Source organism: Apium graveolens, chromosome 3, assembly GCF_009905375.1.
Source record: "Apium graveolens cultivar Ventura chromosome 3, ASM990537v1, whole genome shotgun sequence".
In the NCBI taxonomy this organism is placed as follows: domain Eukaryota; kingdom Viridiplantae; phylum Streptophyta; class Magnoliopsida; order Apiales; family Apiaceae; genus Apium; species Apium graveolens.
Window position 1 is genome coordinate 23659300 of NC_133649.1, and position 13053 is coordinate 23672352.

At 37.2% G+C, this 13053-nt stretch overlaps 1 protein-coding gene across 1 annotated transcript; it reads right to left on the bottom strand.

The window, feature by feature from the left end:
- Positions 1-1527: 1527 nt before the first annotated feature.
- On the bottom strand, positions 1528-2517 carry LOC141714002 (uncharacterized). The gene is made up of 2 exons (XM_074517552.1): positions 2300-2517; positions 1528-2188 (listed from the first exon to the last, which is right to left on the bottom strand). Exons 1-2 carry the CDS (start codon positions 2515-2517, stop codon positions 1528-1530), a joined length of 879 nt encoding a protein of 292 aa, XP_074373653.1.
- Between the last annotated feature and the right edge of the window lie 10536 nt (positions 2518-13053).

Consider the following 13053-nt stretch of genomic DNA (forward strand, 5'->3'; position numbering starts at 1 on the left):
TTGTTTGGGAATAACACATGTCGAACTTTCTTTGGTCACATTGCAGGGTATTTCTTTCTCCATTTTGTCTTAACTTTTTTACTTTTCACTTGTTATTAACATGAATCGTCTCTTGTCTTTCTATTTTTTCAGCGAATAAGGAAATCAACAACGCTATTGTGCCCGTTGTCGAGGAAACGTCAGGATGAAGAAGGTCGGGCTAGCAGTGCTAGATACTCGAGGCAAGGCTATAGAGCCCAACTTCTTAAGAAAGCATAAAGAGCATGTTATTGAGGCCTCTTTAGCTGGCATCGAGGTCGTCACGGCCAATCCTACTTCTCCACCTCCTAATGGCTCATTTCAACCCTTTTAGGGCTTCCGTTGAGGGGATATCATGGTTGGTCCCACAAAGCATTCCTGAGACTGTTCCTATCACTCCATCACCCCCAAGGACTTCAGGAATGTTATAGTTGGGCAAGACTTGGAGTGGGTGAAGCTCACGGGAGCTCAATCAATAACTTCGGTATTTTTTTCACTCCTTTAACTTTTCCTTATATCGTTATCCTTGATTTTTTTCTTATGTTTTGTTACCTTTTCAGAATAAATCTCACTTTTAGGCGATAGTTTAGCATGTCGAATCCTGGAAGAAGGCTTCGGAGAAGTCTGACAGGGCTTTGAAGAAGCAGAAGGCTGAGAATGCTTTTTTGGAGAAAAAAGTGAAGCAAAAGATGAGCAGCTATCTGAAGCCAACGCAGAGTTGGTTAAGCTTAGGGAGGAGCGGGATAGGACTATCGATGCTTACTTGGACACATACGAGTTTGCCCCGTCTATGCGAGATCGGGATGACACGCTGTTTCCCGGGTTTTACAGGACAGGTTGGGACACGGTCCTTGGGTATGTGAACGACGCGTGTCCTGGTATTAACTTGGCAGACTACCCTTGTTCAAATAACGAGACTTTACTATAAAGGTTTCATACTCGCATAGTTATCTCTGAGGACGTCCCTCACACCGAGCCTCCACCTCCTCCTCCCGAGTCATCTTCTAGAGTTGTCGTAGAGGACTTCGGCTCTTTATCTAGTGATAGAGGCAGCGAGTATACATCTAGTAGGAGTGAGGGATAGGATGATATGGACTTTGAGTCTTCTCCGGCCTACTGAGACTTTATTAGGCCCTATGTGGCTACTTATTTATGTTTAGAATTTGTATTGCCTTATTTATGTATGAACTGATCCCTTTTTTATCTATGTCTATTTTTTTGTTTTTGCACTTTGATTTATCATTTATCATAACTTCATGTTTCACGAAAAAATCTAAAGTCGTATGCCAAAAACTATTAGAAATCTTTGGGATTCAACCCTTATATAAGATATATTAAACCAGGAATGTGAAGTCTTAATAAAACTGAAAAAAGGAAATCCTAGAGAACTGGAATGCAAATCCTAAGGAGCCAAAGCTCATGGTTATTATGAACCTTATTGTTGTTTTAGTAATCCTAATAGATAAATACTTCCTTACTAAGAGGAATCATATATAATAAGTCTTCAAGTTATGTGCATGCCAAGTCATTGGTACTTCTTCCCCATCCATGGTTTTCAACTTGTAGGATCCTTCTCCTCGAATACTTCTGATTTTGTAGGGTCCTTCCCAATTCGGGGCAAGCTTTCCATTCTGGTCTTACCCTTGATGCTTTCACTTTCCTTAGGACCAAATCATCTTTCTTGAAAAACCTTTTATTTACCCTCAGATTATAGTAAAAGGAAGCTTTTTTACGATATTTCATGATATTTGCACGTGCTTCATCCTCTACTTCATCTATCAAATCCGGAGCTAGCATTTTCCCTTCCTCATTTTCATCAGTATTGTAGGCTTGAATCATTGGAGACGAATGTGATATCTCCACATTGACGACTGCTTCTGCCCTATATGCCAACATGAATCGCGTTGTTCCCATCGTGACCATACATATGGTCCTATATGCCCAAAGTATCGAAACTATTTCATCTACCCAATTGTTCCTGGACTTCTCACTCCTCTTCTTTAACCCATCTATAATAATCCAGTTTGCTACTTCTGCTTGCCCATTGGCCTGACGGTGGGCAACCGAAGTGAACAACAGCTCGATTTCATTCTCCTCATAGTACTTTTTGAATCCCTCATTGTTTAATTGTGTACCTTTATCGGTCACCAAGATACGGGGAATTTTATATCTACACATGATATTTTCCCACATAAATTGAGCAACATGCTTGGTTGTGATCTTAGCCAATGGCTTGGCTTAGATCCACTTTGTAAATTAATCAATTATCACAATCAAATACCTTCTTTGTGCAGTGGCCATCGGGAAAGGTCCAAGAAAATTCATGCCCCATATAGCGAAAGGGATGGGAGAATTTATGTAATTTAGCATCTTAGGTGGCTGCCTAACAACTGGTGCATGCTTTTGGGAATGATCACAGTTCTTCACATAATTCTTGGCATCGACCATAATCTTCGACCGATAGAAGCCAAAATGAGTTATCTTGTGAGCAAGGGCCATGCCCTAAGTGTTGGCCACAAATGCCTTCATGTACCTTTTCAAGGGCTATTCGTGCCTCATCAGGCCCGAGACACCTTGGGTAGGGAATCATAAAAGACCTCTTATACAAAATACCATCTATAAAGAAATACCTCAGGGCTCACAAAGATAATTTTCATGCTTCTATTACATTATTAGGGAGCCATCATGTCTGAGAATGAGCCTTAATGGGATCAATCCATGACTCTCCAAGCCCAATAGAGGCAACCAATTTAACATCAATGTTTTGTGTCTTCAAAACACGGAAATATACGCTTCCCGAACTATTCACAAATTTCAAGGAGGAAAATTTAGACAATCATCTGCCTTGGAGTTTTCCTCTCTTGGGATGTAGTCAACATGATATTCATCAAATTGAGTCATCACAGCTCTTACAAGTCACACATATCTGGCCATGATTTCATCTCTCGCCTCAAATTCTCTATTGACCTGGGACACCACAAGCTTCGATTCCCCGTAGACTTTTAAATTCTTAACCCTCAAAGTCTCATCTAGGCCAAGTCTAACTATTAGGGATTCATAATCTGCGTCATTATATGTGGTAGGAAAATCTAACTTCAAAGCATACTCAATCAAGAACCCATCGGGGCTTTGTAAAACTAGCCCGACTTCACTCAAATTTTTTTTAATGCCCCGTCAAAAATAGAGCACCAATAAATCTTTGTTCTTAATTTTCTTATCTCCGTCTTTGCCATCCATGCCTTGAGGTGTATCTTCTTGCCCCCTCTTTTATGGTACATTCAACCACGAAGTTAGCCAAAGCCTGTGCTTTGATCGCTGTTCTAGGTTTATACTTAATATCAAATTCCCCAAGCTCTATGGCCTATTTAATTAGCCTTCCATTGGATTTAGGATTGTGAATGATGTTTCTCAGAGGCTGATTTGTTAACACTTCAATCTCATGAGCTTGGAAGTAAGGACATAACTTCCTCGAGGCTATAACCAGGGCTAAAGAAAACTTTTCTATAATGGAGTAGTTCAACTCAGCCCCATGTAGAATCTTCCGGACATAGTATGTGGGTTTTTGAACTTTAACCTCCTCTTTTACCAAAACAGCACTCACAGCATTTTTGGAAACGGCCAAGTACAAATACAGGGTTTCATTTAGGACTGGTTTGGCCAACAAAGGGGCATGAACCTTGTATTCCTTCAATTATTTAAACACCATCTGACTTTCATTAGTCCACGCACAATATTTTACTTTCTTTAAAGTTTTGAAGAATGGCAGACACTGGTCTCCGTACTTGGAGATAAACCATCTCAAAGTAGCAATCCTCCCAGTGATTTTTTGGACATCCTTTATACAGCATGGAGGTTCCATATCCAGGATGGCTTTTATCTTGTCAGGATTGGCCTCGATTCCTCTCTTGGAGATCATTAATCCTAAAAAATTCTTAGATCATACACCAAAAGCACACTTGGCGGGATTCAGTATCATTTCATGGTGCCTCAAGATCTCTAAAGCTTCCCTCAAATGGATATATGATCTGCCTTTACAAGGCTCTTGACTAACATGTCATCTACATATACCTCCATGGTCTTTCCAGTAAGATCCTTAAAAATATTATTCACCAACCTTTGGTAAGTGGTTCATGAATTCTTGAGACCAAATGCCATAACAAGATAGTAAAAAACACCAAAGTCAGTGATGAATGGTACCTTTGGGATATCATATTTATGCATCTTGATCTCATTGTACCCGCTGAATCCATCCATGAAACTCAGTATCTCGTGACTCGTAATGGCATCTATGAAAGTTCTATCATTGGCAGAGGAAAATAATCATTTGGGCATGCATCATTTAGATCAGTGAAGTCAATGCACATCCTCCACTTTCCATTAGCCTTCTTCATCATTGCGAGATTTGCCAACCATTCCGAAAATTGTATCTCCTTAATGAAACCAGTCTCTAAAAGCTTCTCAACTTCTTGTTTGATGGCTTCCTGCCTTTCAGGGGCAAAACTCCTTTTTTTGCTCCACGGTCTTCCGATTAGGATCAACATTCAACTTGTGGGTGATCAGCTCGGGATCAATACCAGGCATATCTGCTACCGACCATGCAACCACATCACTATTTTTTTACAAGCACTTTATTAAATTTCCTTTGAGGGGCTCCTCCAGCGATGCTCCAATGAAAGGTATCTTCTCAGGATCTTCGGGAGCCAAAAGAATTGGGATCAAATCCTCCGATGGCTTCCCTCATTTCTCATCATTCTCATGGATGTCCATATCTTCAATGGGTAGAACTTCCCCCCGGCTTTATCTGCCCTTAACGAGGTTACATAACAACTTTTTGTCATCTTCTAGTCTCTCCTTTCTTCTCCTATTTCATTACTTGTTGGAAATTTGATCACTATAATGGGGGACTTCCATGAAGGCATGTATGCATGTCCTCCCCATTATTGCATTATACGTCGACCTAGCCTTAACCACCACAAAGTTCAACATTTATATAGCTTGCCTTGGCTCCTGGCTCATCGTCAAAGGGGGTTTAATTATCCCTTCAATGGGACATTCGACTCCAGCGAACCAAAGATCAGCATATCAGTCGGGGTTAATTGATAATCATTGTATCTAATCCTTTTGAAGGTATCATAAAGCAAAATGTCAACTAACGCTCCATTGTCTATAAGTACTCTCTTTATCGATCTATTCCATATGATAGGTGTTATGACTAAAGAATCATCATGAAAAAATTTAACCCCTTCCTAATTAAATTCATCGAATACCATTGATACTCCACTCTTAGCCCTTTTCGGGGCTTCTCCAACTATGTGCATGACCTCTCGAGCATTAGTCTTCCTTGAATGATTAGGGGAGCTAGCCGCAGTTGGTCTTCCAAAATCATATTAATCACTGGCCCTCGTGGTTGGGGGTTTCTCCCTTGATCATCTTGATCCCTCCTTTGGTCATCAAAATTCTTTCTCCCATTATTATTCATTTCTCCCCTCTCGCCATCTCCAGTATTTTTGCTCAACCTTTCTTTTCGAATAAGGAATTCGATATCATCCTTCAATTATCGGCATTCGCCAGTGTCATGACCTGCATCCTTATGGAATCGACAATACTTGCTCTTATCTAACTTGGCAGGATCAACCTTCAGACGTTTTGGCCAATGAACATCTCTATCCTTCTCAGTTTCCATCAAGATTTGACTTTTAGGAGCGTTCAACCTAGCATATTCAGTAAATTTATGTCTTGTTCATCCCTTTTTCAAGGGTGAATCGAAATCTTTAGTAACCCGAGGATACATGTCCTTGGCACATACTCTTGATCTGTCTTCCGCTTCTTACCACCAGCGGGCTTATTGCTTACCACCATTTTCTTCATGCTTTCCTCGACTGAATTAACTTTCTTGTCTTACTTTGGAGCTGTAACATGTTCTCTTGTGGGTGTTTGGCCAAGGAAATTTTGAAGAACTCGTCCTTGGTTCATTGATGTAATGCTATCATGGCCAGTTATCCACCTTATCATCAAGATCTGGGACTTTTAAAGCCTCTTTCGTGAAACGGTTCAGGTAGTCTTTAAGGGATTCCTTTGCTCCTTGCATAATGCTCATGAGGGAAGCTGAGCTTTTTTCATGCATCTTTCCGCTGATGAACTGTTTGATAAAAGCCTGACTTAGATCTCTAAAGGATCCGATCGAATTAGGGGCAAACGACTATACCATCTTTGGGCCATACCTGATAAGGCTTGAGGAAAAGCCCGACAATTAATAGCATCATTCACGGGTTGTAATAGCAATGCATTAGAGAAAGTCCTGGCATGATTAGCCGGATCCCCAGTCCCATAATAGTCCTTTATGGTGGGCATCTTGAACTACCTTATAATATGGGTATTCATGATCTCCGCTATAAAATGCGAGGTTGGGTCATCAGGATCTTCGAGGGGGAGTAACTCAAACGGGTTTCCCCGAGGGACATCCATCATTTTCCTCCTGGGAATCTCTTCCAAGTCGATGACTTGAGTAGTTTCTCTAGTTCCTCTAGCTCAGTTGGTTCTTGGTGGCTGTTTAGCCTGACTAATCTCCATATCTCTCTTAAGCCTTAGCATATCTACTTTATGGGCACATATCTTTTTCCCAAAAGTTTGGAATGCCATCCTTGAGTATCCTGAAGCTCGGAGCGCCTACCTCCAACGGGATAGGGGTGCCTGCCTCCAACGGGCTTCTTTTCCCTACGTCTCCTCATGTGATGATCATCCCCGTCAATTGATTTCCCGCTTTCTCCGGTTGTATAGGGTCCAGAGATATCTCGTTCATTATTGATTGGATGCAGACCTATAATATAATTAGGGTCATGTTGAGGTGGTGGGGGCTGCCTACTTGCTCCAGCCTCAGAGTATGATGTCATCCCATAGGTAGGGCTTATTGGCCTATGGTGCACCACAGTTGACATCTCAAAACCCGCAGATTGTGCCCCCAAAGGAACGTTTAGAGTTGAGTTTTGATGATTCACCCCTAAAGTTGGGATTGACTGAGATACGGATTGGGGGACGATAGGATCCCCTGTCCCTTGAGAGTAGGTTGAGTGAGGTGGAATCTCAATGGCGGATGAGATTGTTTGGGTAGTTCCAGCTGATGCTCCTTTAGGAGCATTGTTTCCGCTTCGTGTGGTTACCATGATTGATGTCTTCTTCCAACAGACGATGCCAAATATTATGGGTAAAAACTAAAGTGTATTTAATACTAGGGTTCGCGAGCTCAAGGCCCTGGATCGACTGCTCTCGTGTTTCATAACTCGGTTCAGCCTTCACAAAATGCCTACGTACCTTGCACTTTGCCGAGGATCAAGTCAAAAAATGTAGTTCTGATATATGGGGTGAGTTATGTAGGGTGAGTTCCCTTATATAGGCGTGGAAGACCTTGAGTTAGATTAAGGTTAGGACTTGGTAGGCAAGTCTCAAACTTAGAATGGACTTTGGAATCCTAGAATGCAGGAAATTGATTCCTTATCCCTTAGATGTTTCTTGGAGGCCAATCTTCAAGGAATTATATCCTCAATTGGATACTATTTAACAACTGATTTTGCCCATATTTACTAGTTAAGAAAATAATTAATATTTAGGGTTTCAGGCCTCATTAAATGAGTTTTACTTGTAGGCCAAATTAGGTCTAATTAATACGACATTAATTACGCAATTAGGGTTTATTTTATTCCCTATCAACACTCGAAATCAAGAATTCAAATCACCTTAGATTATAAATTTAATCTTTAGTAACCCATTAAAATGATAAATCTCAAATTTTGAACTTCTTCGCGATTTCATTTATGACCGGATATGTATTTGTAATTTTTATCAATAAAAAATATTTTCCCTGGAATATTTAAAACACAAAAATTATATGGAATGAAATGATCTTTTTGAAAAATTCAATATCAACAAATACTGATATGATAAATTTATCATATAACTGATTTATGTTTGTAGAAAACTCTAAAGATTGTGAAGAAAATATGATGTATCTAGTGTTACAAAACTATATACCTACTAAATTACTAATTTTCTGTAATTAAGTTTGATATATATATATATATATATTACTCATTATTTTAATTTAATTTTAACTCTTAATCACTATTAAACCTTAATAGTTTTTTAACATTCTTTTATCATTATGATTATTATTCTAAAAGTTACGAAATATTAAAATGTCCTTAAAAACGAATTCGGTCAAAAATTCTCAAAAAATTATATACTCCAAAGTTAATGACACGTCAATTCTAAAAGTCTACTCTTAAAAAATAATGTATCGGGTCACACCTTTAGAAATGCACTGATGCCATATTTAACACACTCTAAATGATAACTGACCCTTGATATCAATTTTAACACTCTGCACTTTTTCGGAAAATTAATTGAAGAAAAACTTGAAGTACAATATAGTTTACTAATTCAAAATTTTTTTACAAGGATAACTATTACAAAAGCGCAACTAACAACGACAATCGAGTCAATCTACTCCAAATCTAAGATTTCTCGAATTATGGTGTTATCAAACTCGATCGTATACCGAACCTAAAAAGTTTAAATAATGAGTTATGCAGTCCAAAAAAAATTAGTTGATCCGACTAAGCGGATTTGATAACATATATACATATAAAAAATTATATTATTATAACAACTCCAGTCAAATCCCGAACCTTTTTCGAAAATCGGATCAAGTTCTAATTCTAATTCCGAATAAGTCAAAGCCTATCAACCTAAATGCAGTTAATTTGGGTAGTTCACAAGCACATTAAAAGTCTCCAAAAAATCATGATTTGTTGATGCAATTATAAGTACTTTGTCTTATAAACTGAACTAAAGTATCAGCTCTTATTGATATGGGACTAGGGTGTTACACACTCCCCCACTTAAATCCCGATGTCCTAGTCAGGCATCAATAGACAACCTATGGGACCTTGATCGTACCTCTGTAGCCATTGTGAGAAATATAGGCTTACTTTGTGTCCCCACTTCCGTATCTATATCCATTATGGGATAATGCAACTAGCCTTAGTGTCCCCATCTGCGACAACTTTATGAAGCAAGCTTCTGAGAGCCACATCTGATACCATTTCAAATAATTAGAGTCAAATTCCGAGCCTTTTCTGAAACTGAGTCCAGTACGTATTTCGAGTCCAAATAAGCCTAATCCTACTTGTCCAAAGACAGTCAACTTTGCTAGTTACAAGCCTACCACATGCCCAACTCTTGTCGATGTGGGACTGAGACGTAACACTAATTCACTACGATATAAATTTTTATGCACTTCCATATATTTATTTAGTGTGGTACATTACCACATAAACATCAATAACTAAAAAAAATAATCTACCTCACAACAAACCCCGTGATAACAGTCCTAAATTTTTAGAAAAATGTCAATATAACTCGGTGGCTCGGTCTTAAATTCTTATTTTCACAAACCATGATGGTGTAAATCATAGTCTCAAATTATAGTCTAAACACCACACATATACAACAATACATCTCAATTCAAAATATATCATCAGTTAGTTTAATTTTGATGATCAAATTTATGGACATTACGCAAATTTTTTTAAAAAAATGGAAAAATCAACCAAAAACTTACCTTTACACCAAAAAATCAAGAATTCAAATCATCTTTGATCATATATAATCCTCAATTATACATCAAAATGACACATCTAAAATCTTAAACTTAGTAGCGATTCTAATTCTATCAAGATTCGTAATTTGTCATTTTTACTCTCCAAATGATATTTTCTTTAAAAATTAAAACATGGAAGCTATATGTAATAAAAAGATATTTCTATAAAATTCAAAATCAACAAATTTCGACTTATAATTTACTATGAATTTACAACATAGCTGATTTGTGTGTGAACAACTCAACAAAATTTAATAATAAAGATGATAAAAGAATATTATGATGTATATACTGTATATTGCTATAAAACCCTAACTCTAAGCCTACTAATTGTTGACGGGGGAATTTGATAGCAATAAAATTCGAGGTTTGTAGCCGAAAATAAGATCTATGACGGTGGTTCTTCGTCGGAAAATGTGAACAATGTTTGGTGGTTGTGATAAATGGTGGCTGAGATTGTTTAGAATTAGTGGTGGCTAATTTGCGCTCTCAACTTCTGACCCTTTGCAATTTGCCTTCGTATCCCTATTTATAGGGAACCAAACCAACGTAGTTCTTGGGGAACAAGAAATATAATGGGCTTATATTTCTCATCCCGAGGCCCAGTAGGAAACCTACTGGAAACCGTCTTCTACTAGATTTAGGAATGTCCACTGATGAGATCCAACCACAAAGGCCCAAGACTCGTCGAAAGCTTCAAGACCTCGCAGATAAGCCATCTCCCTGGCCAAGGATAACCCTCCGCTACCAGCTATTTCTCTAATCTATGAACGCAGTTATAACCATGGTGCACCCCAAATATTGGACGCATCCTTGTCCCCCGGATAAAGATCCCTTACCAGATTACAAGACAAGTGATCCCAAACTTTTGGGTGCAAAATGGAGGATACTCCAAAGTCTCCCAATGAAAACACCTGTTGTAATATCCGGGATATATCGTGTAATTATTTTTGCTATTATATAATTATTATGTGTGTTCAGTATCTATTCTGTGAGCTAATTGTTAAGTGTTATCTGTACTTGAATATTCAAAAATAATATTAATTGAGTATTTTAATTTTTATATGTCCAAAATAAAATATAGATAATTGTCATATCTTCCTAATTATTTTTATGTTGATTTATGGATTTATAAGAATCATATGAAATTTCTAAAATCTTTTTCCGGGTAATTAAAATCTATTTTATAAAAACGGGAACCAACCGACGTCAACCGTTGTTACGTTTTTGGAACCCGAAACTCTTTCGAGAACTCCTTCCTAACCTAATTGTAATATTCCGAGCATTTTCCATGTTTCGACTTTTTCGATCCGGCGTACGGTTTGTCCTGCGCGGGTCCCGGCGCAACATTTTCAATACAATATTCGTTTCGGTAAATCAATAAAACCCGTATTTTCGATAAACGGGAGCTTTTTATTAAACTATCACAATTATCACTTCGTAATACGTGTAACCAGGCGCTGAGACCAAGACCGCAGTACAAATTGTACTGATTTGGATAATTATCCCGAAAACCGATACCGTTTGGATCAGTTTTTACAAATAAACGTACCGTTTTATATCCGAAATGATCCAACGGGATACTAATTTTCCGTAATTATAAATAGCCTTTTACCGTATTTTATTTCGTATCAAAATCATTTGCAGACAGATAATTATATAATTTTCAGAGAAAAACCCTAATTTCCTAAAACTGTTCTAAGAATCAAACAAGCATTTTGAGGTGTTATTGAATTCGGTTTGGAGAGCTCGAGTAACCAATCTGAAGGTCTTGAAGAGCTCTACCAGATTCTGTAACCCCTACACCTGCAGAAATCAAGGTTATTTTTCTAAAAAATTATTTATTTTCGAATTTATTTTATTAAAAATATGAATTTTTGTTCGGATGATTGTTTGTATGATTTGATGATTGCATGTTGTAGAGCTTGTTTTCCTGATGATTTTCATATGTCATACGTCTGATTTGGAGTTCAATAACATGTTCAAATTTGAGTTTGATTTTCGAATTTTAAAATTAGGGTTTATAACCCGTATGAATGTTCTTAATTGAAATTTGGGGGTTTCTTATTCTGTGATAGATTGATGTTGTGTTATAGTGGGTTGTGTTCTCTGTGAAATTTGCAATCTAGTCGTATAAGTTTCATGAACCATCGAGGTCTGTAGAGAAGGGAGTTGTGTTTTGAAGTTTTCCGATGTTCGCCGGAAACTGGAAAATTTCACGGTCAAATTACGGCCAACTCAGGGATTGTTAGGATGAATTGATTGCATGGTTGTGTTCCTGGTGTTGTGTAGATGTGATCTGGAGGTGATGGTGGCCTGAGCATCCCTGGAACGTGTTCTCCGGCCATCCCCGACTGTTTTCCGGCGACCCCCTGGAAAATTACAGTTTAGTACCTATAGTTTTGAAAACGATGCAGTTTGGTCCCTGTAGTTTCCAGACTTTGCAAAAATTGGATTTCTGTTTTAAAAATGTTTAAAAATCATATTTCCTATTTATTTTTATTATAAAAATTCATTTTTAATTTCTGAAAATTCTAAAAATTATTAATTTAATTCTGAAAATTATTTTTAATTCACAAATAAATCTAAATTAATTAGTTAATTAATTTCAGTTAATTTCTAATTGATTAATTGGTCAATTAATTCGAAAATTAATTGATTAATTAATTTATTTAATTATTAATTGATTTTAATTATTTATTTAATTAGATTTAATTATTTACAAATGATTTAAAAATTCTGAAAAATAGTTTCGAGCTTTAAAATATTATTCTAAATTATTTCCAAGGCTCGATAATTATTCTAAAATTATTTCGGAGCCAGAATTGGCCAACCGAACCCTGTTTATTAACCCGAAATTGATCCAACGACCCGTTTTAATTCCGAAAAATATTTTAAAAATCATTTTAAATACCAGAAAGCCTATTTATGACCCGAGACTTCTTTATAAATAATATATCATTGATTACTTGATGTATTATGTGCTATATGTGACTTGTTAATTGACTATCGGTCTATATATTCGGTGTTTACTTGATTATTGCATAACTTTCAATCCGTTAATCGGATTTGGGTAAAACGAAGGGTAGATAGAAGTATGTGTTGAATATAATTCCATGAGTAAATTATTGATAGATGCTTATGATATGTGAGCAGAAGAGGCAAGACGCAGGAAAGGGAAACAGATAGTTGAGGAGTAAGACGCTTGTGATTGGAAGCGAGTGTAGTGTAGTAAGCTAATATCAGGCAAGTGTTCTGAACTTTCTCGAGATATTGTAGTATTTGATAGTCAGATTGATATTGCAAGTGCTTTGAAGCACTGAAACCTAAACTCTGATTCCAGTTATTGTTCTTGAGCCATAAACCTTATTCTTTCTAGA